The 26,120-nt window shown below is 50.2% G+C and overlaps 1 protein-coding gene across 2 annotated transcripts; it reads right to left on the bottom strand.

Moving 5' to 3' along the window:
- Positions 1 to 9,051: 9,051 nt before the first annotated feature.
- Positions 9,052 to 25,874, bottom strand: AK4 (adenylate kinase 4). Of its 2 annotated transcripts, XM_054383931.1 has the most exons (5): positions 25,710 to 25,874; positions 16,086 to 16,205; positions 13,727 to 13,899; positions 12,714 to 12,832; positions 9,052 to 11,704 (listed from the first exon to the last, which is right to left on the bottom strand). In XM_054383931.1, exons 1-5 carry the CDS (start codon positions 25,852 to 25,854, stop codon positions 11,590 to 11,592), a joined length of 672 nt encoding a protein of 223 aa, XP_054239906.1. In that variant the 5' UTR covers positions 25,855 to 25,874; the 3' UTR covers positions 9,052 to 11,589. The 2 variants fall into 2 exon arrangements, with proteins under 2 accessions (XP_054239906.1, XP_054239907.1); XM_054383932.1 differs by lacking the exon at positions 16,086 to 16,205 and having other exon boundaries at positions 25,710 to 25,860.
- Positions 25,875 to 26,120: the final 246 nt, after the last annotated feature.

Genomic DNA, 26,120 nt, shown 5'->3' with positions numbered 1-26,120 from the left:
CCTGGACCCTTTCCAGTAGTTCCCTGTCTCTCTTGAACTGGGGAGCCCAGAACTGGAAAATATACTCCAGATGTGACCTTGCTAGGGCAGAGTAGAGGGAGAGAAGAAACCTCCCTCAACCTGCTGGCCACACTCTTCTTCATGCATCCCAGGAGACAGTTTGCCTTCTTTGCTATGAGAGCCCATATCTGGCTCATGGTGCCCACCAGCACTCCCAGGCCTCACTAGGGCAGAGAAACTGCCTTTTGCTGCACAGGTACCATTCATTCATCATTCCCCATTCACGGGGTTGTAAGTGGCTAACACCAAGAGAGATGTGGGGACACCCCTCCGTGCCAGCCTGGAGATATGTGTGTGTGACCCCTGATAGAGGAGAGGCACTGGGCAGAAACACAAAGATGCTGGGAAAAATCTCATCTCTGCCTAACCTGGCTGCTTGCAACTTACAACGAGTTGCAGAGCTGAGTTACTAACTCCTGCACTTATGGGCTGCAGCTTGCATTAGGATTTACATTTCAAACAATTTGTGGCCCAAATCTTTGCTTTTTCAAAGGGAAAGAAGAAGTCCAATATGTAATTTGGGATTTCTTTTCAGCACATGATTGTTTGCTATGGAAAATGGGTGGTGGGAAAACAAGGAGAAAAATCATACAAGTGTGTCACGAAAGAGCGGAGATATAGATGAGATGTAAGGATGAAGTTCTTCACTGTGAGGGTGGTGGTGCAATGGAACAGTTTGTCCAGAGAGATTGTGGATGCTCCATACCTGGAACTATTCCAGGTCAGATTGTTTGGGGCTCTGAGAAACCTGCTCTAGCTGCAGATGTTCCTTCTCAGTGCAGAGATGTTGGGACTAGATCTGGAAGGTCCATTCCAACCCAAACCATTCTATGATTCTGGGTATCACGGAGTAAATCCAACTACTGCTGCTGAGCTCAGGGTCAGACTCCTGCAAACAATATGATATAAATAGTCAGGTTGTTGCTCTCAGGTAGCTCCAACCAAGGACCTCTCCACACAGTGAGTCCATAAAAACAGAAGGGAAATTACAGGTGGTACTGCCAGGCCATGTCATGCCAGCCCACCTCTCCCACTCCTGCCACTACCTCCATTTTAGGATGCATTGGATGAGAGTTTCCCTTGAGGGAACAGGCCAAAGGCTGACTGTTCTCACTCCAAGCTTCGAAGGGATGGATATATGTGAGGCCCAGCTGAGAAAGGATAGGAAGGCAGAGGTGGGTCTGAGAGCACAGGAAGGTTTGCCAGAAACCCAGCACATCTCACAGAATCAGAGATTGCATTGCGTGGGAAGGGACCCTCAAAAGTCATCTTGTCCAGTTTCCCTGCAGTCAGCAGGGACACCTCCAGCTAGATCAGGTTGATCAGGACCCCATCAGGTGGTAGTGGCTCATTAAAGTGGTTCTACCTTCTTACAGATTTTAGTAGGATGGGTTTTTTAAATCTAATATTAGTAGAACTTCTATTATCAGAGGTTTGTTCTTCTGGCTGCTGTGCAGAACAGTACAAAATGGTGTCTGTCTCAGTGCACAATATCTAGACTGGATCTAAGGAAGACATTTTTTTACACTGAGTGTGGTGAGACCCTGGCCCAGGTTGCCCAGAGAGGTGGGAAATGTCCCATCCCTGGAACTATTGCAGGTGATGTTGTCTGGTGCTCTGAGCAACCTGCTCTAGTTGCAGGTGTCCCTGCTGAGTGCAGGGATGTTGGACTAAACAACCTTTAAAAATCCCTTCCAATCCCAGGCAGTCCATGATTCCATGATCTCCTGACTTACAGGTCCTGCACCACACCTAGCTGATGCAGTTTGGGATCGGATTTGTTTCTGTTCTTCGTTTCCCCAGCAGACCCTACATATGCTGTCTCCCCCGCTGCTGCTTTCAATCCACACAGTGCTCTGCAGCTTTGAGAGAACAGCTTGGACCTGATTCAAGGGCATAGACACCCAGTTGCATTGGCGTGGGAATAGCTTGCAGCAGATCATCATGACTTTGGATGCAGGCTGTAAATTCAGTCAGGCATGAGCCAGGAGTCTGGTTCTCAGTGATGTCACAGACCCTTTAAGCCAGGCTGGGTGTGAATGCCCTCATCCTTCTCCTTACTTACACCACAAAAGGTACCAACCCCCCACCTTTGCTATTTCCTACACTATTAACTGAATCAGAATCTTGTGAATCAAGCTCTTGTGGATCCCACAGCTTGGTGGCTTTGGGAGTGCATTGCTGGGATGCCTTCAAGACACCAAGCAACAGAAAAGCTCTGTCAAGACCCAGCTGAAGCTATGCTTGACTCAGCAAAAAGGGCTTCAAAGCAATTTTCCTCTCCCAGCGATGCCTCCTGCACTGCTGTAAGAGCTCGATTAGAGATGCTCTGTGCTGTGGAATGCTCTCCCCGAGGCTGCAAAGAGCCTTGAGCCAGGAATGCTGGGGAGTACTGGGTTCAGGTTTGTGTCTCTCATGACAAGAAGGACATTGAAGTGCTGGAGTGGGTCCAAAGGACAATGAAGCTGGTGAAAGGTCTGGAGAAGAGGTCTGGTGAGGAGCAGCTGAGGGAAGTGGAGTTGTTCAGCCTGGAGAAAAGGAGGCTGAGGGGAGATCTGATGGCTCTCTACAACTCCCTGAAAGGAGGTTAGAGAGAGATGGTATTTGGTTTCTTCTCCCAAGTAAGAAGTGACAGGATGAGAGAAAATGGCCTGAAATTTTGCCAGGAGAGGTTTAGGTTGGATATTAGGAAAAAATTTCTTTCCTGCAGAAGTGGTCGGGCATTGGAACAGGATGCCCAGGGAAGTGGTGGAATCACCATCCCAGGAGGTGTTCAAAAATCCTGCATGTGTAGACATGGCACTTGGGGACATGGTTTAATGGTCATGGTGGTGTTAGGTTGCCAGTAGGGCTTGATGACCTCAGAGGTCTTTTCCAACTGAAATGATTCTATGATTCTGTGATAGAGCTGGAGGAAACTCACAGTCTCACCCAGATCCAGCTTGGAGTTTCACTGTTATTCAGGGCAAGAAAGAATTTATGATCACATACATTAAAGTAATATCACAGGGCTTAATCTATACCACGTGGCTTTAAAATAATTATATCTTGTGGCTCCCAGGCTGGGAAGCATGGATGTGCTTCACTTTAAATACCTTCAGTAGTCTCTTGGGGCAAAAAATGGTTGGACTTGATGATCTTAAAGGTCTCTTCCAACCAAAATGATTCTATGAAAACAAATGCCAGTAGTAAAGATGTGCAGAGTCAGAGAACCTCCCCACATCCTACCCTGTGGTGCCTTGAGGAAGACCCACACACAGGCACCATACTGCTGAGGAACCTTTGCTAGCTAGAAAGCAAACTGCTCTTTCTGCAAAGTTTTCCACGAAAACTATTCCTTGGGAAAGGAATTCAAGTGTTTGGGTCTTTTATTTTTCCTTTAAAACATTGTCTAGAGAAGGGAATAAACTTCACAAGTTTCCTGAATGTCAAAGCTCCCATTTCAGAGGATTTGGAGAAAATCCTGTCCCTTGCCTCAGTTTCCCTACAGGATTTTGGTCTGCACATCCAATTTCTCCATCTCTCTTCTTCCCAGCCATGATTCAGAAATGCAAATGGTATCATTACCCGTCCTCATTATCCCTGGTAACTGAAGACAATTCCTTCAGGAGAAGAAATTCTTTGTGTTGTTTACAGTGCCTACCAAAACAGAACCTCATGCAGTGTTGTATTATAAATCACCATAGAGTTCATAATTTAGTAGAAATATATTTTTTTAAGCAGTATTTATAGCATTTTAATCTGGAGAACTTCCCACGGCTGCTTTATCCACCCCTGGAAAAACATCTATAATCCAGTTTTTATGGTGGATGGCAATGAGAGTGTCTGGGTCTGGTACAGTCCCAGATGGAATTACCAGAACATGTTCACTACAACAAGGGATTTTTCTCCTTCAAATCTGAGTGCTGTGGGATGCCACACACTCAGCCAATGCCAGCCTGCCTATGAACAGCTCCACAGTGGTTTCAGACATGTCCCATCTCTGGAGCATCCCAGGAGGAGAACAGCCATCTCTTTGGCTCCAGCTGTTTGCTACAGATGCTCAAGTTATACCCTTTGCTGCATCCCTCACTTGCTGGTGATGCTCACTGCCTTAGCAAGGCAAATATTGACTACCCAAGCAGAGCTGGGGGTGTGGTAAAACACAGCCCTGTGATGTCAGCACCCAGGTCACAAGCCACGATACCCCAGTTTTGATCCCAAAATCTGAGCAGCACAACTCTATACCAAACTCTCCACTATGATCCACCAGTCCCCTTTCCCACACTTGCCCCAGGTCTACCACCCTAATTTTGCAGTGAAGCAGGATGGATTTTAGCAAATCCTACCCCCTCCCCCTGCCCACCTTGGGGATGGGTGCAAAGCAGATGCAGCAGGGCACCCTGACCCATGATATCACAATTTTGGTCTTAAAACATAAGCATAACATCTGTGTAACAAACTCTCCACCACATGCTTGTGGAACCCCCTTTCCCACACATCCCCCAGGGCCACCACCCTAATTTTGCAGCGAAGCAGGATGGATTTTAGCAAATCCTACCCCCAAAAAACCAAATGCAGCTTTGGGGATGGGTGCAGGGAGGGTGCAGCAGGAGTCCTCAGCCTTAATCTGCAGCAGGGCAGGATTAGTGGGGTCAGCAATCAAAGGTTGGTGCTTATGTTGCCGGCAGTAACGCAGGCAAAACCCAGTGCTCAAGGACAGCATACAGCTCCTCCTTAAAGGCTGCTCCTATATGCTGCATCCATCAGCTCCAGGAAGCATTTTCTGGGATCATAAACAAGCTGGCTGTGTCATGGCCAGCTAAATATAGTGCAGCCTGGGTTGTCTCCGTGCTGCCTGAGCCATCTCGATTACTTGGTGCAATGATTAATTTTTTTAAAATTATTTATTATTTATTTTCCCTCAAGGAAGGCTATGACTAAGAGAAATCCATGCTTGAAGGGGTATCAGAAGATGGAGGCCTAGTCCAAAAAGGCAGAAGGTGAATAAATGGAGTTTGCAGAGCTTGGGGCAGGGGGGGCCTCTCCAAAATATTCCTCACCCTCCTCCTTCTCCCCCTCCTCCTTCTCCTGCTCTGCTTTGTAGTATCCAAAATAAAACTATAGTAACATCAAGCCACAAATACAGCAGCAAGATGTTAATGTATGGCCTGATTTAAAGTGGTGAAGCTCCCAGGGGTATTGTCAAGGGGGATAAACACCTACCTGTATCAGCAGTGGGGAGCGGGCTGTCCCTGCTGTTCCCTGCCAGAGCCCCCTGGTTGGGGCTGGCTCAGCAAGACCGTGGCTCAGGCAGAGATGTATGCACGTAACCAGCTATTTTTTTCTCCTCTATTCTGACCTGAAGTAGGAATTTTAAAGGGAAGGCAGCTCTGCGTTTGCCTCTGCATTACAAAATTGGGGAGAGGGGTGGGGGGGTAGGGGTGTTGAAGGTCAGTCTCACAGTGGCTATGCTGCAAAAGGCTGGATGTCAGTACTTTATAGCAGCTCTTAAATGCTTCTATACATCCAACTACCCCTTCTTGTAGGAAGTATAGTTGTGTTCAGCTATAAGTTGCAAGGTGCAAGCTCCAAGATATAAACTACAAGATATAATCTAGAAAATATAAGCGACAAACTACAAGCTCCAGGATCTAAGCTCCAAAATATAAACTAGAAAAAATAAACTGCAAGATCTAAGCTCCAAAATATAAACTCTAAGATATAACTAACAAAATATATGCTACAAGGTGTAAGCTACAAAATATAAGACCCAGGACGCAAACCACAAAATATAAACTACAAAATATAAGATACAAAATATAAGACACAAGATATAAGTAAGCAAATACAAGGTATAAGACCCAAAATGCAAACTATGAAATATAAACTACAAAATACAAGTTACAAGACATAAGCTACAAAATATAAGCTACAAGATCTAAACAAGATCCAAACTACAGGATATAAACTACAAGATGTAAGCTACCAGGTCTGGGCTACAAAATATAAGCTACAAAATAGAAGCACAGTGCAGATCTAAGCCTGAAAATCACTTTATTTTTGGTTCCTATAGGTGCCATGCCCAGCTGGCTTTACCCAGCCCTACCATACACAACCCCCTGTTTTGGGGTGCAAGAAGAGATGCTGATGGAGTTTTGAGGCAGCACAGCGCAGGAGGTGGCTGGAGGTTTCCCACGGCTATGAGCCCAGGTAGACATCCCCCAGTTCCAGCCCCTACAAGCCCGATGTGCTACCCTGGCAGGAGCAGCAGCTTGCAGCGCGGTCCCCTCCGAGGAATTGCATAACGCGGCGTTTCGGCAAGATTTGTCGCTTCACCCCGGTGATTACTCAGCACAAACCTGCCATAAACAACAGCCCCCTTTGTCGGTGGGGCACCCTCTGTCTCTCCCTCCATCGTGCCCCACTCATGGCTAAGCTCTCTCACCTTGTTCTTCAGAGGTGTGCATCCTTCTCCTCCTCTCCCAGTTCCTGCGGCAAAGCGATGGGGAGCCCGGCTGCGATCCCCAGCGCCCTCCACTTGCCGCTCGTCATCGGTCCCGGGTCACGGGGTGACAACAGCCATGGGTTGGGAGGCTGCTGCCTGGGAACTGCTGCCGGGTGCTATCTGGGATTAGGGAGACTCAGGGAAGGACGAGAATGGAGGCAGACATATCACATCTTCTAAAATGTGGCATGGAGTGGGAACTGGAGTCGGCAGGGCTGATCCAGTGAGTGCAACCTAAATCTTTGTTCTTTTCTTTTCTTTTTATGTTTTGCTTTTTGGAGAAGGTTCAGTTCTTGGGATGGACTCAGCAAGGATGTGACATGTCTGAGTTTTGCAGAGCTGGGGGTGGGGTGAGATGCTGGTTGAGACACTTCCCTGGGTAGCCAGGCAGCCAGCACTACCTGAGGCTGCACACTGGCTATCAATTGTCCCAAAATCTTTATCACAGCATAACTACAGATCTAGTGGGGTGACAAAGTAGCAGTGACATTTATTCCAAGCAGACATCAGTGGTTAGAGACCTGGGGCTGCTTAGCCTGGAGGTAGAGCAGAATGAGGAGGGATCTTCTCAATACTGACCAATAGCTAAAAGCTAAGAGGCAAGAGGATGGGGCCAGAGTCTTTTCTCTGATGCCCACCAACACACCACGGGGCAATGGGCACAAAGTGGAACCCAGGAGGTTCCCTCTAAACAGTGGGAGAAAATTCTTTGCTGTGAGGGTGCTGGAGCCCTGAAGCAGGCTTTTCAGAGAGGTTGTGGAGTTTCCTTCTCTGGAGAGCATTACAAACCTTGTGGCCATTGTGATCCTGGGCAAGCTGCTGTGGGTGCCCCTGCTATGGCACGAGGGTTGGACTGGATGGTCTCCAGAGGTTTCTTCCAACCTCCATCATGCTGGGATACTGGGATTGTGTCATTCCTTGGTTATGCCCCATCTCCACTGTACCAGAGCAGCCCAGAAGCTCTAATCTCTCCACGCAATGCCCAGGGGAAGCAGAGCAGGGTAATGACTGATGGGTAAATGATGGAGGAGTCCAAGGCATAGAGCCCAGGGCCAGATAGATGAAGGGACAAGCTAAAACAACTGGGCTGTAAATAAGCAGAGTAGAAGGCAGAGAGCATGTCAAGAACATACGCCAAACCTCAGCTGGAGGGGTGGGCATTGCACAGTATACACAAATGTCAGAGAGAGGTTGCGATTTTGATGCTTTCAGTGTTGCTCTGAAATGCCCTGCAGGGGGACACTGCTGTGCTAGTGCCAGGGTGGTTTGTTTGCATTCCTGGCCATGCCAGGTTTGGGTGCCTATCATCTGGGGAGAACCATCCCCCCAGCCGGGATGTCTGGAGGCATCCTGGCACATGAAGGGAAGGGGACACTGAGCCTTGCACCACCTCAGCTGCCCTGACAGCACTTGGGGAAACCCAAGACTTTGGCCTCAGCTTGATTTTGGCACTTGTCATTTATTCCTATGCTTTTTGACCTCCAAAATTAGGGGTTTAGATCATTTTCTAGCTTACATAGCTTTTTCCTCCTTGTGTTTATCTGCCCTTCAGCCCTTACATGGAGTTGCTTGGAGGCATCCATCCATTCTCTGCCTCTGGACTGCCATGACTCCAGGCATCACCCACATCCCTCCTGCCAGGCTCAGCTCCTTCACCCATGGATGCCAAGGCCAAGCCTTGGCTGTGCCTCTGCTTTTCCTGCTTATCACCCTGGTTTTTATTCCTCCTAATCATTTCTGAGGATGCTTACTCCAAACAAGGAGCCTGAGGGCCCCAAGCTGCTACTTGGGAATTAAAAAGGAAAAAAAATAGAAAGAAAAAAAAAAAGCCTTGGATCTGCAAACCAGCACTGATGGGCGGGGGCACTTCAGCTTATGGCTTTTAATTCCCTCTTTCCAAATACATGTGAGGGATTACACAGGGCACAGGCAACAGCCAGAGCCTAATGCTCTCCCATGTTTCTACTGGGGGAATTTAAATGGGAGAATAAAAAACACTTTATATGTAAAATAATGCAACCTCAGAGCGTTGCAACTGGGTTTTTTATTGATGTTTTTTGGGTTATATAAAAAAAGAGAAGCTGGTTGTAAGATAGTACCTGAAGAGCAGGATTTTGCCCAAGGCCAACAAAGCTGGTGAAGGGTCTGGAGAGCAGGTCTGGTGAGGAAGTGAGGTTGTTCAGCTTGGAGAAAAGGAGGCTGAGGGAGAGACCTTAGTGCTCTCTACAGCTTCCTGAAATGAGGTTGGAGCCAGGTGGGGATCAGTCTGTTCTCCCAAGGAACAAGTGACAGGACCAGAGGAAATAGCCTCAAGTTGCCCCAGGGGAGGTTTAGGTTGGACATGAGGAAAAATTTCTTCCCCTTGACCTGCTACCTTGAGGCACACCCCTGGGCAAGGGCTGGTGCAGAACCTTGAGCACAGACAGGCTCTCACTCCCACACAGACACTGCCAGCACATGGATAAGCAGGAGAAAAAAATTTATTTACATCTTTCAGGCAATAACACAGCTGCAGCGAGTCACTGGGAAAGAACTCCAGGAAGAAAATTCAGCCTGATGTGCCAGGGGTGCCCCAATAGCAGGGAGCCCCTCCTCCCAGCACACAGTATCTTGGGTCGGTACAAAATTGCTGTGGCTTTAGAAAAGGATTGAGATTCACAGTAAAAAGGAGAGAACAGCAGGGAGGACAGGCCAGGGACAACAAGTCTCCAGGACCTCATCCCTGCTGGTGTTTGGTCTCTGCAAAATGCACCCTATGACAACTCTTGAAGGAAAATCTATCCCCAGGCTTGATGCATGCACCATCAAGGGACTTCTATACACACCATAGGGCTCAAAGCCTTTAGAATAAGCTCTTGGGTAGTTATCTTGGGGCAAAGCCATCTGCAGGCCCTGTCCTGCTGCTGGGCATTGCATGGGGCAAGCTTCTCCATAGGGAAGGATGAAAGTACAAGAGGTAGGCAATGGAAAGCAGGGAGCAGCCCCCTTCTGCTGGGCACTCAGCTCCAACAGAGCCACCCACTGTGGCCAGGCTTCTTTGACAGCCTGAAAACCCCTCCCATCACCTCCTGCCCTCCTGTCCCAAGGCTATTAGAAAGCAAAGAGCACACACACTTGGGCTATTTCTAGCTGTGTGTTTAAAAACAGCCCAGACCTTTGTCTGAGGGTCATGGGAAAACCTAAAATCTTTCTTAAATAGGATTTTCATTGCAGGGTGGAAGATTTGAGTCTGCTTTAGCATGCTCAGACCAGGAGTTCTGATGGGGGGAATGGAAAGGCCCCCAGGGACAAGCAGTGAAATGTAATTGTCCCTCTGTCCCCACCTGGGAAATTCCCATCCAGAGTGAGATGCTCCTGCTGCATCATGGCTTTCACCAGTGCAGGCAGCACATGGGCAGAGAGCTCACCCAGAAGATGCCTGATGGCTTCTGGCTCTGCTCTCAGGAGAACACCATGGAAAAAGTGCCTCCAACAACGAGAGCAAACATCAGCAGCTCCTCTGACAGCATCGTGATGCAGGTGGCTCAGCAGGGAGAAAAGATTCCCAAGGATGTGCTGAAGTTTGGCTCAGGGAGCCCATGCATCCCTCCAAAAGCCAGTCAGATCTCCCTTCTCTTGCCACAGGGCCACTCTCCAAGCAAAAATAAACCCAGCCACATTTCAAAGCCACAAACTTGCCCAGGCTGCTCTAATAAATCAAAGGGAGTGACAGCATTTCTGCCCTTCACCCGTGGCAGACCAGAGCATGCCCTGTGACCACAAGCAGCTTTGTTCCCAGCTCCCAAAAATCAGTGCTAAAATTCAGCACTTCTTTTGTTTTGAAACCTTTAAAAATACACATTTGCTTTTTTTTTTCTTAAATACATAGTTTATAAAATAAGGCAACTCAAGGAGACAAGAAGAATGTCCCCATTGCTTAGGTACTGCATCCTACCACCAAAGAGGGTTACAGTAGTTCCAGTTGAGAAAAGCCACCCAGCCACAAAGCTCCTGGACATGAGGAGAGGAACAAGATGCTCAGGGCATGCTGTAAATCTGGGGGATACACCTGGGAACAACTCTCAGCAGCCCCTGCTCATGTCCCAAGGAAGGGAAGACTCTCATCCCTCTGAGGGTTTATGGGGAAGGAGCTGCTTCTGCCAGGGATGCTGCAGCCACAGCAGGAACCACTTATGGAACCATGTCCATGTCTTTCTGAAGGACAAAGGCAGCACAGAAGTGACTTGATTTCTCTCCCATATCTGAAGCACACATTAAAATAGATCTTTGGGAGAAACTCCTAGCTTGTAGCATTAAAAGCTATAAACAAAGTAAGCACAAAGAGGTGCAACTCATCCCCAGCAGATATCCTACTCAGGGTCACAGCATCTCACGAAAAGTAGACTGTACAGCAGCTTTTTCTAACAGGGGTTTCACAGAAGAAGCCCAAGTGGGTGCTTCACCTCCCAGATTTCCCCTCTTTTGTGTCTATTAATACTGGAAATGTGTTCTTCACATCTCTGAGCATCATGGTGTAGGCATTTTACATGTTGCTCACCAGTTCCCACTGGGCTAAATCTGCCTTTTTAGAGTTTTATTTCTCTGAGAAATAAATTTAATAGAAAGTAGTGTCTAGAAAATAAACAAACCACAACAACCCCACCCCAGCCTAGAGGGTAATCTGCAGGAAACAGGATTGTGGAGCAGCAGGATGGCACATTGTTGGCTCAACCAGAGACTGGGGTGGCAAGGACATCAGGACAAGCTGTGAAAGCCTGGTACGATCATCAGCCAGGTCTGCATCACTGATCAGAGTGTTGACCCATAGGCAGGAATGTTTTCTAGCCTCAAAAGAGGGGAAAAACCCCTTATTCTAGCAAGCTTGGCCTTATAAGCAAAGATCTTTTCACCCTGATGCTGGCTATAATCATATATCTGCCAATGTCACCCAGCACACGTTGGGAGGAGACTTTAGATGCCACACAATCTGAGCACAGCCCCAGCACTGTGCAGAGAACCCAAATCTGTAGTCAAATGAAATCTTGCTCCTTGGCACAAGCTGTTTAGTTCTCCTCGTCTGAGAGGACGGGTGGGATCTTGCTGGAAAGCAGAGTGTACACATACGGCCAGATCTTGTTGGTCTCTGTCCCTGAGAAGGAGTGAAGGATGCCCCTGCTCCTGGAAGAGAGATGGGAAGAGGAGTCAGCATCAGCCCTTCCTAAGGACCTGGGTATTTACAGGCAGGTTGGCTATCAGCAGAGGACAGTCCTGTCAGGCTGGAAGGTCACCAATGGCTTGTTGGGCGGAAGTAGGGGATAAAGGGAGGTCCTGCTTGACTAACCTGATCTCCTTCTATGACAAGGTGACCCACTTAGGGGATGAGGGGAAGGCTGTGGTTGTTGTCTACCTGGACTTTAGTAAAGCATTTGATGCTGTCTCCCAGAGCATTCTTCTGGAGAACCTGGCTGCTCATGGCTTGGATGGGTGGATGCTTTGCTGGGTAAAAACCTGGCTGGATGGTTGGGCCCAAAGTGTGGTGGGGAACAGAGCTAAATCCAGTTAGTGGCCACTGACAAGTGATGTTCCTCGAGGCTCAGTTTTGGGGCATGTTCTTGTTAATATCTTTATCAGTGATCTAGACAAGGGGATTGAGGCACCCTCAGCAGATTTGCAGATGACACTAAGTTGGGTGGGACTGTTGATCTCCCTGAAGGTAGGAAGGGTATACAGAGGGACCTGGATGGGCTGGATCAATGGGCTAAGGCCAATAGGATGAGATTCAATGAGGCCAAGTGATGGGTTCAGCACTTGGGTCAGGACAACCCCATCAAGGCTCCAAACTTTGGGCAGGGTGTCTGGGAACTACTCAGTTGAGAAAGACCTTGGGGTGTTGGTTGACAGTGGCTGAAGATGAAGCAGTGTGTGGCCTAGTGGCCAGGAAGACCACCAGGATCCTGGCTTGGATCAGCAAGGGTGTGGCCAGCAGGGCCAGGAAAGCGATTGTCCCCCTGTACTGGGCACTGGTGAGGCCACACCTGAAGTACTGGGTTCAGTTTTGGGGCCCTCACTACATGAAGGACATTGAGGTGCTGAAGTGGGTCCAGAAGAGCTCCTTGGGATGGGGAGCATGGGCCTGGCTGGTGGAAACAGCACTTCTGCCTGTTTCTACAGGCATGGTCCAACTCACTTGTACAACTCTATCACTGGCTTTGCAGCATCTTTGTATTTTCTGAGCCTGGCAGCCACGGCCTCAGGTCTGTCGTCCTCACTCTGGACCAGCGGCTCACCTGTCAGGTCATCAACACCCTGCAGAACAGCAAACACCATCACGGGGATGCAGCCACCATCTCCACTGCCCACTCTGCAGCTCCCTGCCATGCAGCTGCTGCCCAATGCCTTATCCTACCCCACATCAATCAAGCATCCTTAGATGGCATTTAACACAAAGCATATGTTCCTAATTAACATTTAGCACAACACCTCCAGGCTGGCTCCTGAGGGCAAAGCCTCTGATCTCAGTGCTTCCTGCCTGAGATTTCTTCCCCTGACACAGAACCATGGAACGTTTTCGTTGGAAGGGACCTTTAAAGGTCATCTAGTCCAGCCCCTCTGCAATCAGCAGGGACATCTGCAACTACAGCAGGTTGCTCAGAGCCCCCAACAAGCTGATCTGCAATGATTCTAGGGATGGAGCATCTCCCACCTCTCTGGCCAACCAAAGGCAGGGTCTCACAACCTTCAGCATTAAAAATTTCCTCCATATGGTCTGAATCTTCTCCTTCAAGTTCAAACCATGCCCTCTTGTCCTGTCACAACAGGCCCTGCTCAGAAGTCTGTCCCCAGCTTTCTGATCAGCCCCTTTAAGCACTGAAAGGCCACCAGAAGGTCTCCTTGAAGCTTTCTCTTCTCCCCACTGAACAACCCCAACTCTCTCAGCCTGGCTTTACAGCAGAGGGCTTCCAGCCTTCATATTGCTGCTGTGGCCTCCTCTGGCCTCACTCCAACAGGTCCCTGTCTCTGCTGTGCTGTGAACTGCAGAGCAGGCCCCAGCACTGCAGGTGGGGTCTCAGCAGAGCACAGCAGAGCAGAGGTCCAGAATGCTTTTTTCTGGTCTTGCCTCACACAAAGCAAGGCTTCTCTGATCTTTACCTTCTGTGAATTGCCCCCAGCTGGCACCACCACAATGCTGTGGGCCCCTACCTGGACGTGGGGTGGGTTGAAGTCCATGTTGTAGACCCTCCCACTGGCAGGGTGGACCCAGCGGGCACTCAGGCGATCCTTCAGCGTCTCGAAGGGGATGTTCAAGCTGATCACCAGGTCCAGCTCACAGATCCTGTCCAGCGCCTCCGCTTGCCCCAGCGTCCGAGGGAAACCTGTGTGGGCACCATGAGAGAAAGGAGCTGTCATAAGAGGCAGGAAAGCAGCAATGGAACCAAACCCACCCACCCTGGAGCTGCAAAACCAGCGTGGCTCCTCGCTACAGCACAAGCTCTGGTGTGAAAGACAGGCTTCCACCATATGGCTGCAAGAAAAAATAGCTCCTACAGCACCAGCTCCCAGAATACAACACATGGGTCACCCTGGGCTCACGTCTTCCTGCAAAGTCATGTGTGGTGGAGGGCTGGGGGCGAGGAAGAGGGCACAAGCAATGACAGAACAGGGATAAAGGGTGGAATGATGAGCAAAAACCTGAAGGAAACAACATGCTGTGTAGAGATGATTAACTCACTGCTGCTTTACATGGAGCACATCAAGGATACTGTGAGAAAATGGCTTCTAGAGCCATCACCCATCTCTGAAACCTCCATCTTCTGAACATACCAGTGGTATCCAGCACACAGGTGGGAGCATCAGCTCTTGTCACCACACCACAACCAGGGCTGACTCTGAGCCTGTCCTCTCAACATTTTTCCCTCCTGACAACACCTCTTTTTAAAATTTTTAAAAGTTTTTTACATCCATAAAACCCTCTGAGACCTCCCAGGCTTTTCCAAGCAGAGGGTTATTAGCCAAGAACTTGTCAGGACATTGGCACATGGAATGAATTGACCATTGTGATGGGAAAATATATTTGGTCTTTCTACCAAGTGAAGGACAGGCTGCTGGGTGGTCATACCCTGGTAAACCAACATCCTCAGCTGCTGGAGAGCAGCTCTGAGGAGAAGGACAACAGGTGGACAATAGAAATGAATCAGCAATGTGCCCTCATGGCAAAAAAGGCAGATGGTTTCCTGGGGTGTATTAAAAAGAGTGTGACCAGCAGGTCAAAGGAGGTTCTCTTTCCCCCCTAGTCTGCCCTGGTGAGGCCGCAGCTGGAGGACTGGGTCCGGTTCTGGGCTCCCCAGTTCAAGGGAGACTGGGAACTACTGGAGACAGTCCAGGTGAGTGGCATCATACAAAGATGCTGAGAGGGCTGGAGCATCTCTGTGAGGAGGAAAGGTTGAGAGACCGGGGGCTCTTGAGCCTGGAGAAGAGCAGAGTGAAGGGGGTATCTCGTTAATTTTTACCAATATCTAAAGGGTGAGAGATAAGAGGAAGAGGCCAGACTGTTCTCAGTGGTGTCCAGTGAATGGACAAAAGGCAGTAGACACAAACTGGAACCCAGGAGGTTCCAAGTAAACATAAGAAAATAATTCTCCAGGGTGCTGAAGCCCTGGAGCAGGTTGCCCAGAGAGGTTGTGAAGTCTTCTTCTCTGAAGGCATTGAAAACCAACCTGGACATGTTTCTGAGTGATTTACTCTTGGTGATCACAGAATCATAAAATGGTGACAGTTGGAAGTGACCTCTGGAGATCATCCAGTCCAACCCCCCTGCTAATGCAGTGCCACCCACAGAATCTCACCCAGGATCACAACATTCATGATGGTTTCAAGCCCAAGTCTGTTATAAATCAACTGCCTGAGTCTTACCTCCATATTCTCTGACCCTCTCAAAGAGCTTTAGCAGATTGCCAGGGGAGGTTTTCTCCCCCTGCAACAGCCATGGCTGCTCATCCCATGTGAGACCACAGAGAAGTGCAACCCACTGAGCTCTGTTCCATCCCCAATGCAGTTCCCAGAGCTTCCATCAGCCCTTGCCAGCTCCCAGGCCACCAGCAGTGACGCACCACAGCTGCTGCCACAGGCTGAGGGCTGCAGAAGCTCCTGGTGAACCCTCTGCTGCTCCCCACACCGCTTGCTTTGCTGGTTTGCTCTCAGCATCTTCTCCACCCACACCTCAGGTGGCTTTAGGCTTGGGATGAGCACCTCCTTCACACACATGTGGCAGCATAAGAGGTTTTTCTTGGCTTGCCTCCAGCCAGGCTCTGCTTTCCCATCTCCTTTCCCTGCCTTTCCCTTTCCTAGAAGCGTGCCAAAGGCCCAGCTGGACACGCACATGCTGCTGTTGAGGACAGAGGAAAGAAACACTCACAGCCAGCAGGTCAGCTCCTACCTCTCCTCCCACCACCAGCAAAGGCACCTCTTGATTTTTCTCTCTGCTGGCTCTGCCAAACCATGAGCAGCACAGAGAGGGGGCTGGGATTTTCCCTTCCAGAGGGAATGCCAGTGGCGCACTCACCATCCAGCAGCCAGTGCTGCTCTCGCCGCTTCTCCAGCTCCGTCATCATCATGCGGGTGATGACGTGGTCTGGCACCAGAAGGCCCCGCTCAAGGTACTGCTTTGCCAAGATGCCAACTTCTGTTCAAGAGAAGAAAAAAGAACACAAAAGCCAAAATGAAAAAAAAAATACCACCACGACATTTCTGCTTGAAAAAGATGGCTCCCCCTCAAATTCTGCTTATCCTCCCAAATCGCTTGTCCAGGAGCTTCTCAGCAGCATCCCCCTGCTTGTAGCTGCTGTGGTCCTTTTGGTGCTAGAGAAATGGAAATGCCTGAAACATCTGAGAGCAGGAACTGGCACCATGACTGCCATGCTGGATCCTTAGAGCTCCCTTGGTTTTGGAAATGGCACTGGTGTGATTGACAAGAGGGCCTGTGTGAACAAGGTCTTTCATGTAGGTTGTGGCACTCCCTGGGATCGATCCAGGCTAGGAATGAAGGGCTGGAGAACAGCCCTGAAGAGAAGGACTTGGGGTGCTGAGGGGTAAAAAGCTGGATATGAGCCAGTACCAAGCACTGCAAACCCAGAGCCAGCCCTGTCCTGAGCTGATCCCCAGCAGCATGGGCAGCAGGAGCAGGGAGGGGATTCTGCCCCTCTGATGTACTCTGTTGAGACTCCACCTGCAGTGTTGGGGCCAGCATAGCAGAGACATGGACCTGTTGGAGTGGGGCCAGAGGAGGCCACAGCAATGATGGGAGAGCTGGAAGCCCTCTGCTGTCAGATCAGGCTGAGAGTTGGCATTATTCAGCCTGGAGAAGGCTTCAGGGAGACCTTCTTGTGGCATTCCTGTACTTAAAGGGGCTCATAAGAAAACTGGGGACAGAGGAAACAGCCTCAAGTTGCATCAGGGGAGGTTACGTTGGACATGAGGAACAATTTCTTCCCCTTGAGGGTTATCAAGGCCTGGCCCAGGCTGCCCAGGGCAGTGGTGGAGTCCCCATCCCTGGGGGGGTTTAAAGCCATGGAGATGTAATGCTGACAGACATGGTTTGGTGGTGAGCTGGCAGTGCTGGGCTAACAGCTGGACTTTATGATCTTAAAGGTCTTCTCCAATGCCTTGGGTTGAGTGGACAGAAAGCTATTTTGCCCCTTCCCAAAGGAGCAAAATAAAAATGCTCCACAGAATTGGAGAGAATTGGACATTTAAATGAAAATACTATTCACAAATATATACAAAAATGCAAAATACACAAATTCATATTCAGCCTCAGCCCAGTTCTCCTACCTGGGCTTTTCCCAAAGCCTCACTGGGTTAACACCTTCCAAAACCTTTCCTCCAACCAGGCCAAACACCAAACCTCAATGTCCCCCAATACCTCCTTCCTTCCCACCCCCAGCAGGCCTGAATTGTGCAGCAAAAAATAGCCCAGGCCACTCAAGGTGAAAAGCCTCCCCTGAAATAGCAAACAAGAGAGAGAGGCCAATGTGCCGGGAGCAGGGAGGAGGAGGGGGAAAGTGCAGAACAACCAACTTCCTTTAACTAGGGGAAGATGCAGCACGATGAGAATGAAATAACAAAAAATTACACTTTCCTGTGTCCACCCCCTGGACTAGCTAGTCTCTGGAGGACTGTACTCTATGGTTAAGACACCCAGTCTTAAACCCACAACATCCAACCAAAACCATTCTATGATTCTATGATCCTTTATAAACCGTCAGAAAAGGAGCCAATTCACCATTTCACGTGCAAAATGTGGCAGTAAACGGGCATCACCAGCAAGCTCCTGTGAAAGCCAAACCTCAAAGGGTTTGTTAAATCACTGCTGGAAGCAGAAGATAGCTTCACACCCAAAGGGCTTTCAAACTTGAGAGATTCAACTTAAGATATGCTCAGAGAAGAAAATTATCTCCGCAATCAACTCCTTGAGAAGATAATTGCAGTGTAACCAGAAGGTAAATACACCTTACCCACACCACCCAGCTGGAGGAGAAGCCAGTGGTGGTTCCTGCACCAGTAATACCATGTCTGGATCCATCTTCACAGCAGCCTGGCATCACCTGGGCCAGCAGCCAATGTAATAAGGGTTTACTCTATTCTGCTTATACTTTTATTGCAGCCAGAGTAGAGCAGATGTTACTTCAAGGAGAGATCAAATCAATTTTGTTGCTTCTTACATTACCAGTTTTCTTGTAGCCACTCAGAGACACAAAGAAACCGGAAAATGCAACTACTCCTTGCCACCACATGTGACAGGTCCTGCTGCTGACACCAGAAGAGGTCCAGTCTCTTGGACCAGGACCCAACTGACACCTCTTTTGCTCTCTTCCCACAGCAGCTGAGATAGCATTTGTCACCAGAAATGAACAATTTTGCAATCAATTTCTTCATGGTTGCTGGTGAGGGCAGCATATTTTAGCTTTCCTCTCTAAAAAAATCCCCAAAGCATCCTGCAGTTGGAGGCAGGCTCTGGTTTTCCAGACCACAGCAAGATGTCAAAGCAGGCAGGCACGTGCACTTGGTCACGGGCTGAATTCCTGAGCTGCAGGAGGGTGGCTTGGTTTTTCTGTTTGTTTTTGTTTTTGTTTTGTTTTGTTTTTTTTTATTTCAAGAAATTCGGTTGCTGCCGAGAGTTCATCTGAACTAAGAGTGGAATATGATGCAGCCTGCACAGATCACGGAATCACAGAATGGCAGGGGTTAGAAGAGACCTCTGAAGATCGACAAGTCCACCCCCCCTGCCAAAGCAGGATCACCTAGGGCAGGTCACACAGGAACACATCCAGATGGGTCTTGAAAGTCTCTAGAGAAGGAGACTCCACATCTCTGGGCAGCATGCTCCAGGGCTCCTACACCCTTACAGTAAAGAAGTGTCTCATCATTTTGAAGTAGAACTTCCTGGGTTCCAGTTTGTACTCATTGCTCTATTACAGAACAGGGGCTGGCCCCTTCTTCTTGACACCCACCCTTAGGATATTTATAAACATTAATAAGTTCTCCTCTCAGTCTATCTTTCTTCAGACTAAACAGCCCCAGGTCTTTCCTCATCAGACAGATGACCCAGTCCCTTCATCATCCTCACAGCCTCCCTTGGACACTCTCAAGTATATCCCTGTCCCTCTTGAACTGGGGAATCCCAGAACTGAACACAGACTCCCCACCTGGAACCCACATTCCAGGCCAGGACATATACAGGAAGCCTCACAGGAAAACTCACAGACTACCAAAAGGCTCCCAAGATGCCTCATAGGATATGCCTGGCTGGAAAGCTGGGCAGTCTGGGGCTGCCAGCCCAGCCACACTCCCCAGCTGGAAACCTGGCTGTGGAATGGGGAGGGCAGCAGGCGCTGACTCACCGGCCCGCGGGGCTGAGTCACTGCAGGGATGGGGGGACCACGTCCTCCTCCCTTCTCTCCGTAAAGGCTTTCAGCTCACCCTGCTGAGCAGCTCTTTGTTGGGAGCCAAGGTGGCTGCCAGGAGCAGAGAGCAGAAAATACCTTCTTTCAATGACAGGTTTTATTGCTGCCCCTACATTGCCAGCGCTGCTGGCAGCTCTCTTGCTTTGGGAGGCAAAGGACGTGGGGATGGAAATGATATACCACCTCTTATGCAACCAGCACTGAGACCTGTGAGGGCATAAATATGATTGTAAATCCTACATCTTTTAATATTTATTCATATGGCCTGCACATTGCCACAGGCTCACAGGGAGCACACTTGCTGGCAGGGTGAGCTGCTCCCAGGGCAGAGCCTGGTGGCCACAGAGGCTGGAGCTGCAGCAGAAGGTCCTGCTGTCACCCTGAGAAGAGCTGGCTATCCAAGGGGCCAGCTGCTGCTTGGTGGGGCTGCTGGAGCCATGCTGCAAACCAAAAATACCCTGAGCTGCAGCTGTGAAGTCTGAAGTTGTGAAGTCTGGAAGTACAGCACTGGCCAACTGCTCGGCATGAAGGAGGCTACAGCTTTCCCACTCACCTGATTTGGGTGAATGGTTTTCCACTGCTCCTCCATGACCTCTGTACATGTCCGAGGGGATGGGACACCAGCATGCAGGACATGCACCACCATGCATGGGGTATGGGGTGCACATGGGCCATGCACCACCACAGGGGCAATGCACTGCCACAGAGGTCCATGCACCACCACAGGGCACTGACTGCTTCCAGACAGCTACTGGAGACCTTCCAGGCTTTCCCTCCTCCAAAGCACACGTGGCACACCCAAACCAAGGAGAAATGGAAATGTATTTTGCATGAAAGACCTGCAGAGTTGCCCGGTCACAGAATCATAGAATGGATGGGCTGGAAGGGACCTTTAAAGGTCATCTAGTTCCACCCCCTCTGCAGTCAGCAGGGACACCCACAACTACAGCAGGTTGCCCCAAACAACCTGACCTGCAACGGTTCCAGGGAGTGGGCATCTACCACCTCTCTGAGCAATCTGTGACCACAGTCTCACCGCACTCAGCATAAAAAATTTCCTCCTCTCCAGTCTGAATCTCCCTCTTTTATTTCAAACCATCACTCCTTGTTCTGTCACAACAGGCTGTGCTCAAAAGTCTGTCCCCAGCTTTCTGGTTGGTCCCTTTAAGCACTGAGAAGCGAGCAGGAGGTCTCCCTGAAGCCTTCTCTTCTCCAAATGAACAACCCAAACTCTTAGCCTGGCCTCACAGCAGAGGGCTTCCAAGCCTCCCATCATTGCTGTGGCATCCTCTGGATCCCCTCCAACAGGTCCATGTCTCTTCTGTGCTGATCCAGATTCCCAACAGTTGGGATGCTGCAGAGCGCATCTTCCCTGGGGCACATCCCTGTTCCTGTGGGCTTTCCTCAAGACAAGCCTTTATCTCCATTTTTAACATTTGCTGTCTCCTTCCCAGCTGCACCAGCCCCAACCTGCCCCATGTCAATCCCCCCAAGGCAGCTCTCCCCAAGCCAAAGGGAGAGCAAGGTTTGGACAAGTCCATCCTGAACAGGGTGGAACTTCCTGGTTCCCCTGCATGAGGAAATGGGGCTCACCCCTACTGCACTGCACAGCACCTCTGCAAGCAATACAGTCCCCATTGCTATGACCAGGTGCAGAGAGGGGTTGCTCTGCGGTTACTCCACACAGCAAGGTTCTCCTTAGCCAGTACTTGTGCTTCCTAAACCGGGCTGGCCAGTGCTCCCAACAGTGCTGAGCTCTGTGTAAAACAGTCTCTTGACTCATGAGTTTGATCTCATTAATCTAATGACCATGGCTTTTATCTGCCCTTTAGCACACGGGACTCCGAGTTATCTGTGGCTACCCCCCTGATCTGCAGCCATCCCTCCTTATCAAAGCAACACCAAGTTACAGTCTTAAGGGACTTCTCCCATCTCCAAGGCCACGAGCAACAAAACAGCTGCCCAGAACCAGGCAGACCAGAAGAAGCTGTTCCCAGACAAGGCACTTGGCAGCCTCCAAACCTGTCCAGATAACCCTGGGCTTTCTGCCCTGCAGCACAACCTTTTACATGACTTTTATTTAGGCCACAGCAACACAACCTGGATGGAGAGGAAAAAAATCTTGGGTGGCTCACAGGACACCCACTGCAGCCACCTGTGCACCAGCACAGTTAAGCTGCAACAACTCTGGCTTGCTATGGTTGGATCTCACCCCTGTTTTGGGACCCCAAGAGCTCTTCCCAACATGGATGACACAACCACTCCATCTCTGACAGCAGGGCATCATTTTGTCAGGGCATCTGCCAGCAGGGAGCTGGAGCCTAATGCAGCCCCAAATTTGGGCCATGACCTGCTGGCTGGCTAGACAGTGGGATCCATTCCTGAAGAGACACCTGTGGCCATGCACAGCCCTATGGTCCTTTCTTTTGGCGTGCTTCCTTTGGTCAAGACTAACAAATGAAATTCATCACGAGGAGGAGACAGGAGCCACTTCTGCCTCCAGTGAAGCACACCAAAGGGAGCAGTGGGATGGACACAAGACCCACGTGTCTCTCAGGAGATGCAGTTCCTCAGCCAAAGCCACTTGGAAAAGAAATGAAGTTGTACTGCAAATGAACTGCTGAGTCCTGATAAGACCCCGGGCTGCTGCCAACACCAGAAACAACTGCCTGGGTGCCAGGGCAAGGAAATGGCTCACCACCCCCCAGCACCCCTGCCTACCACCAAAAACACGGTGTCTAAGTCTTACAAGATCTTCAAAAGGCCTTCTCTTATGGCAGAGCAGCTGCTCACTAAGCCAGACACTAATTAACAGATAAGTCCACGGCAGCGGATGTACTGCAGGGTCATTGTAGCAGAACTTCAAGCACTTAAGCAGCAGCAGCCAGGCTGCAAAGTGAAGTCCTGGGTCCCTTGTACTTCTGACACATCGGAGGCAACCCAGGCATGCTCTCCACGACAGGCAGCTTGGGCTTCCTCTGGTGGCTGGAGCCCTCGTCCAAGCCTAAACCCTGCAGCCATGGCTAGCAGATGTCTTGCACGGGCAAGCAGGAAAATCCCCTGAGTGTCACCTGCCTGTTGTCCTCAGATCAAGACTATTCTAAAACCCTCTGAGATGAGGATTCTGTACTTCTCTGAAAGTGCTCTCAAACAGTGGAACAAGTGCCCCAGGGAGGTGGTTGAATCCTCACTTCTGGAGGGGTTTAAAAGCCGCAGGGATGAGGTACTGAGGGACACAGTTCAGCACCAGACTAGTTAGAGTTAGAGAACGGTTGGACTGGATGATCTTAAAGGTCTTGTCCAACTGAAACAATTCTACAGTTCTGTGAAAGGCTCCAGCTCCCCTCACATACAGAGCCAGTGGTGCAGATGATAAAGTCAGGAGGAGTTCCACCTAGTTTCCCCTGGAGCTGGTGCACCACAGCAGGGTCATGTAACAGCTTGTCCAAAGCAAACAGCAAAAAACCCTCCCAGCAAATAGCTGCAGCTTGCTGAGAGCTGTAACCAGAGGCCAAGTCAAAGGTGGGACCTGAATGTCACATCATCTGAGCCCAACTAAGGCTGAGTTGCTGCTGAGTAATTTTACCTGCATTTCACCCTCTTGTTTACTTTGGGAAAGTGAATTTACCTGATGGGCTTTGGGGAACAATTTCAGCTAACTCCCTTCACAGCCCCTTCTCCAGTGTCCCCAGAGAAGCTCTACAGCAAGAGTATGAACTGAAATGTAACACTCAATGCAAGGCAGTCACTTAGAGCGTCTTGATTGTGCAAACTCCCATCTGGGCACGTAGTCTCACCACACTGCTCCACTCACACATGCTGCACCTCTGCTCGCTTCTCACCCAGGTCTTTCTGTCCTTCAGACAAAGCAGTCATCGGGATTCTCCTCATTTTTGAGCCTCCCTCTAAAGGAAATGTTATTGTACTTTTTATTTATAGAAGGAAATTGTGATATTTTTAAATGGGTGACCAGTGCAGGGCTGTGATCAACACCCTTGCTGGAGTATACAGCTCTCCAAAACTTTACCCTCCCTGGAGTTTTTCCTCCCCCTTTTTACTACCCTTCTACAAACAGGAATCACTTCTAGATTCTCTCTGCTTGTTTTGTATCAATGTCATTTTAGTTTCTCTGCCCGGTGAGTCAGCTTCCCCTCTGGGCTGGTCTTTCACACGTTAGCAGAGGAGAAAAGGAACTGTTGGAAAAAGAAATACTCCAGGATTGCCTAAGGGCAGCTGCAGAGGAACCCGAGTGCAATCCAGGATGCAGCACGTCCACTCTCAAACATCACCTGGGAGCATCTCACCAGCCAACAGCACTGCCTGGCAAGCAAACACAGCAGACACCACCAGCTCTTCTAGGGGCTTTGGACCTTGCTAACACAACAATGACCATCAGCTCTCCCAAGAGCTTTGGATGTCACAAACACAGCAATGACTACCAGGACTTCCAAGGGCTTTGGACCTCACAAGCATGACAGTGACCATCCGCTCCCCCAAGGGCTTTGGACCTCACAAGCACATCAATGACCATCAGCTCTCCCAAGGGCTTCGGACCTCACAAGCACAATAATGACCATCAGCTCCCCCAAGAGCTTTGGACATCACAAACACATCAATGACAATCAGCTCTCCCAAGGGCTTCGGACCTCACAAGCACAATAATGACCATCAGCTCCCCCAAGAGCTTTGGACATCACAAACACATCAATGACAATCAGCTCTCCCAAGGGCTTCGGACCTCACAAGCACAATAATGACCATCAGCTCCCCCAAGAGCTTTGGACATCACAAACACAGCAATGACCATCAGCTCTCCCAAGGGCTTCGGACACCACAAACACAGCAATGACTGTCAGCTCCCCCAAGAGCTTTGGACATCACAAACACATCAATGACAATCAGCTCTCCCAAGGGCTTTGGACCTCACAAACACATCAATGACAATCAGCTCTCCCAAGGGCTTCGGACCTCACAAGCACAATAATGACCATCAGCTCTCCCAAGGGCTTCGGACACCACAAACACAGCAATGACTGTCAGCTCCCCCAAGAGCTTTGGACATCACAAACACAGCAATGACCATCAGCTCTCCCAAGGGCTTCGGACCTCACAAGCACGACAATGGCTATCAGCTCTCCCAAGGGCTTTGGACATCACAAACACAGCAATGACGATCAGCTTTCCCAAGGGCTTCGGACACCACAAATGCAAACTGACCATCAGCTCTCCCAAGGGCTTTGGACCTGGGTGTCAAGCATGGGACAGGGAGGAGAAGAGAACCCCAGCAGTGAGTCTGTGCTCCAGCAGGCAGGAATTGCCTTGCGCAGGGGCTGCCCACTGCTCTCTGCTGCAAGCCCCAAAAAGCTGTCTCGGGGGCAGACCTGTGCTGCCATTCACCTCCTCCATGTCCTCCACCTCCTTGCTGTCTGGAAGGGAGGTTGATAAGGAGAGTGGGACACAGCCTGGCACCTTGTAACACCCCACAGCACCTCCCAGCACCTGACCACAGTACCGCATGGCCTGCAGCAATTTTCCCAGTGGGTCTTCCCCGTGGATGAACATTCCCATCCCCAATCCATCCCTCCCACTGTGGGTGTCACACAAGCACAGTGTGCTCCAGCCTTTCAGCCATCTGCTGTCCACCACCTTGCAGCTTTTTATCCCATTCCTGTGCAACCACCTGAGGCAGGATGAAGTTATTAATAACACAGGATCTGTGTGCCCAGGCACTGCTGTTAAGCATTGGTGACAAGCAGGTAGGTTATTCATAGCAGCTTCTCCAAAGAGGGGAAGGAAAACTATCCCTGGGATGAAACTATTGCACACACACAGAGCTCACAATGGTATCATACCCCACTTTTACTGGGCAGCTCCATGAGTTCAGGATGGAAGGAGAAGTTGATGAAGGAGCTGAGCCAACACCACGGGGAGAAAACAACCTGTGGCATATCCAGGGTGGGGGTTTCCAATCCCATCCCCATCCTCATTCTCATTCCCATCCCATCACCATCTTCATTCCTATTGCATCACCATCATCATTCCCATCCCAATCCTCTCCTCATTCCCATCCCAATCCCATCGCCATCTCCATCCCGCCGGGACATGCTCATCTCCATCTCATCCCCGTTGTTGCCGCGTCCAAGATGCGAGGGGATAGAGGTTCCCTCGCTCCCTGTTTCCCGGTCCCCGCCGTTCTCCCGACGGGGCGGCCCATGAGTACTCACCGCCGCCCCCGCGGAGATTCTCCCGCAGGAATTGACCGCTGGAAAGATGCTGGAGCCCAAAACTACGGGCGATCCTCTCGCACACCGTCCCCTTTCCCGAGCCGGGGGGTCCCAGCACCACGGCCCGCAGCAGTTTGGAGGCCATGGCCAGTTACCGGAGCTCGGCTCGACTCCCCAGTGCGTCAGACGGCCCCGGTGTGACCCCGCTCCACGCCGTGCCGAGTCGAGCCGCTCCGCTCTGCTCCGCTCCCCCCCGCATCCAGCCACCGCCGAGGCTCGTACACATCAGCAGGGCGGGGGGAACCCCGGCGGGTCCCGCCGCCCGCCCGCCCCCTCGGGCCGCGGCACCCTGGGACTTGTAGTCCCGGAGCCCGGAGACGCCGAGCCGCGGCCCGACGGGGCCCCCGCATG

Source organism: Indicator indicator, chromosome 10 (genome assembly GCF_027791375.1).
Source record: "Indicator indicator isolate 239-I01 chromosome 10, UM_Iind_1.1, whole genome shotgun sequence".
NCBI lineage: Eukaryota > Metazoa > Chordata > Aves > Piciformes > Indicatoridae > Indicator > Indicator indicator.
This window is presented reverse-complemented; position numbering and strand designations above follow the sequence as displayed.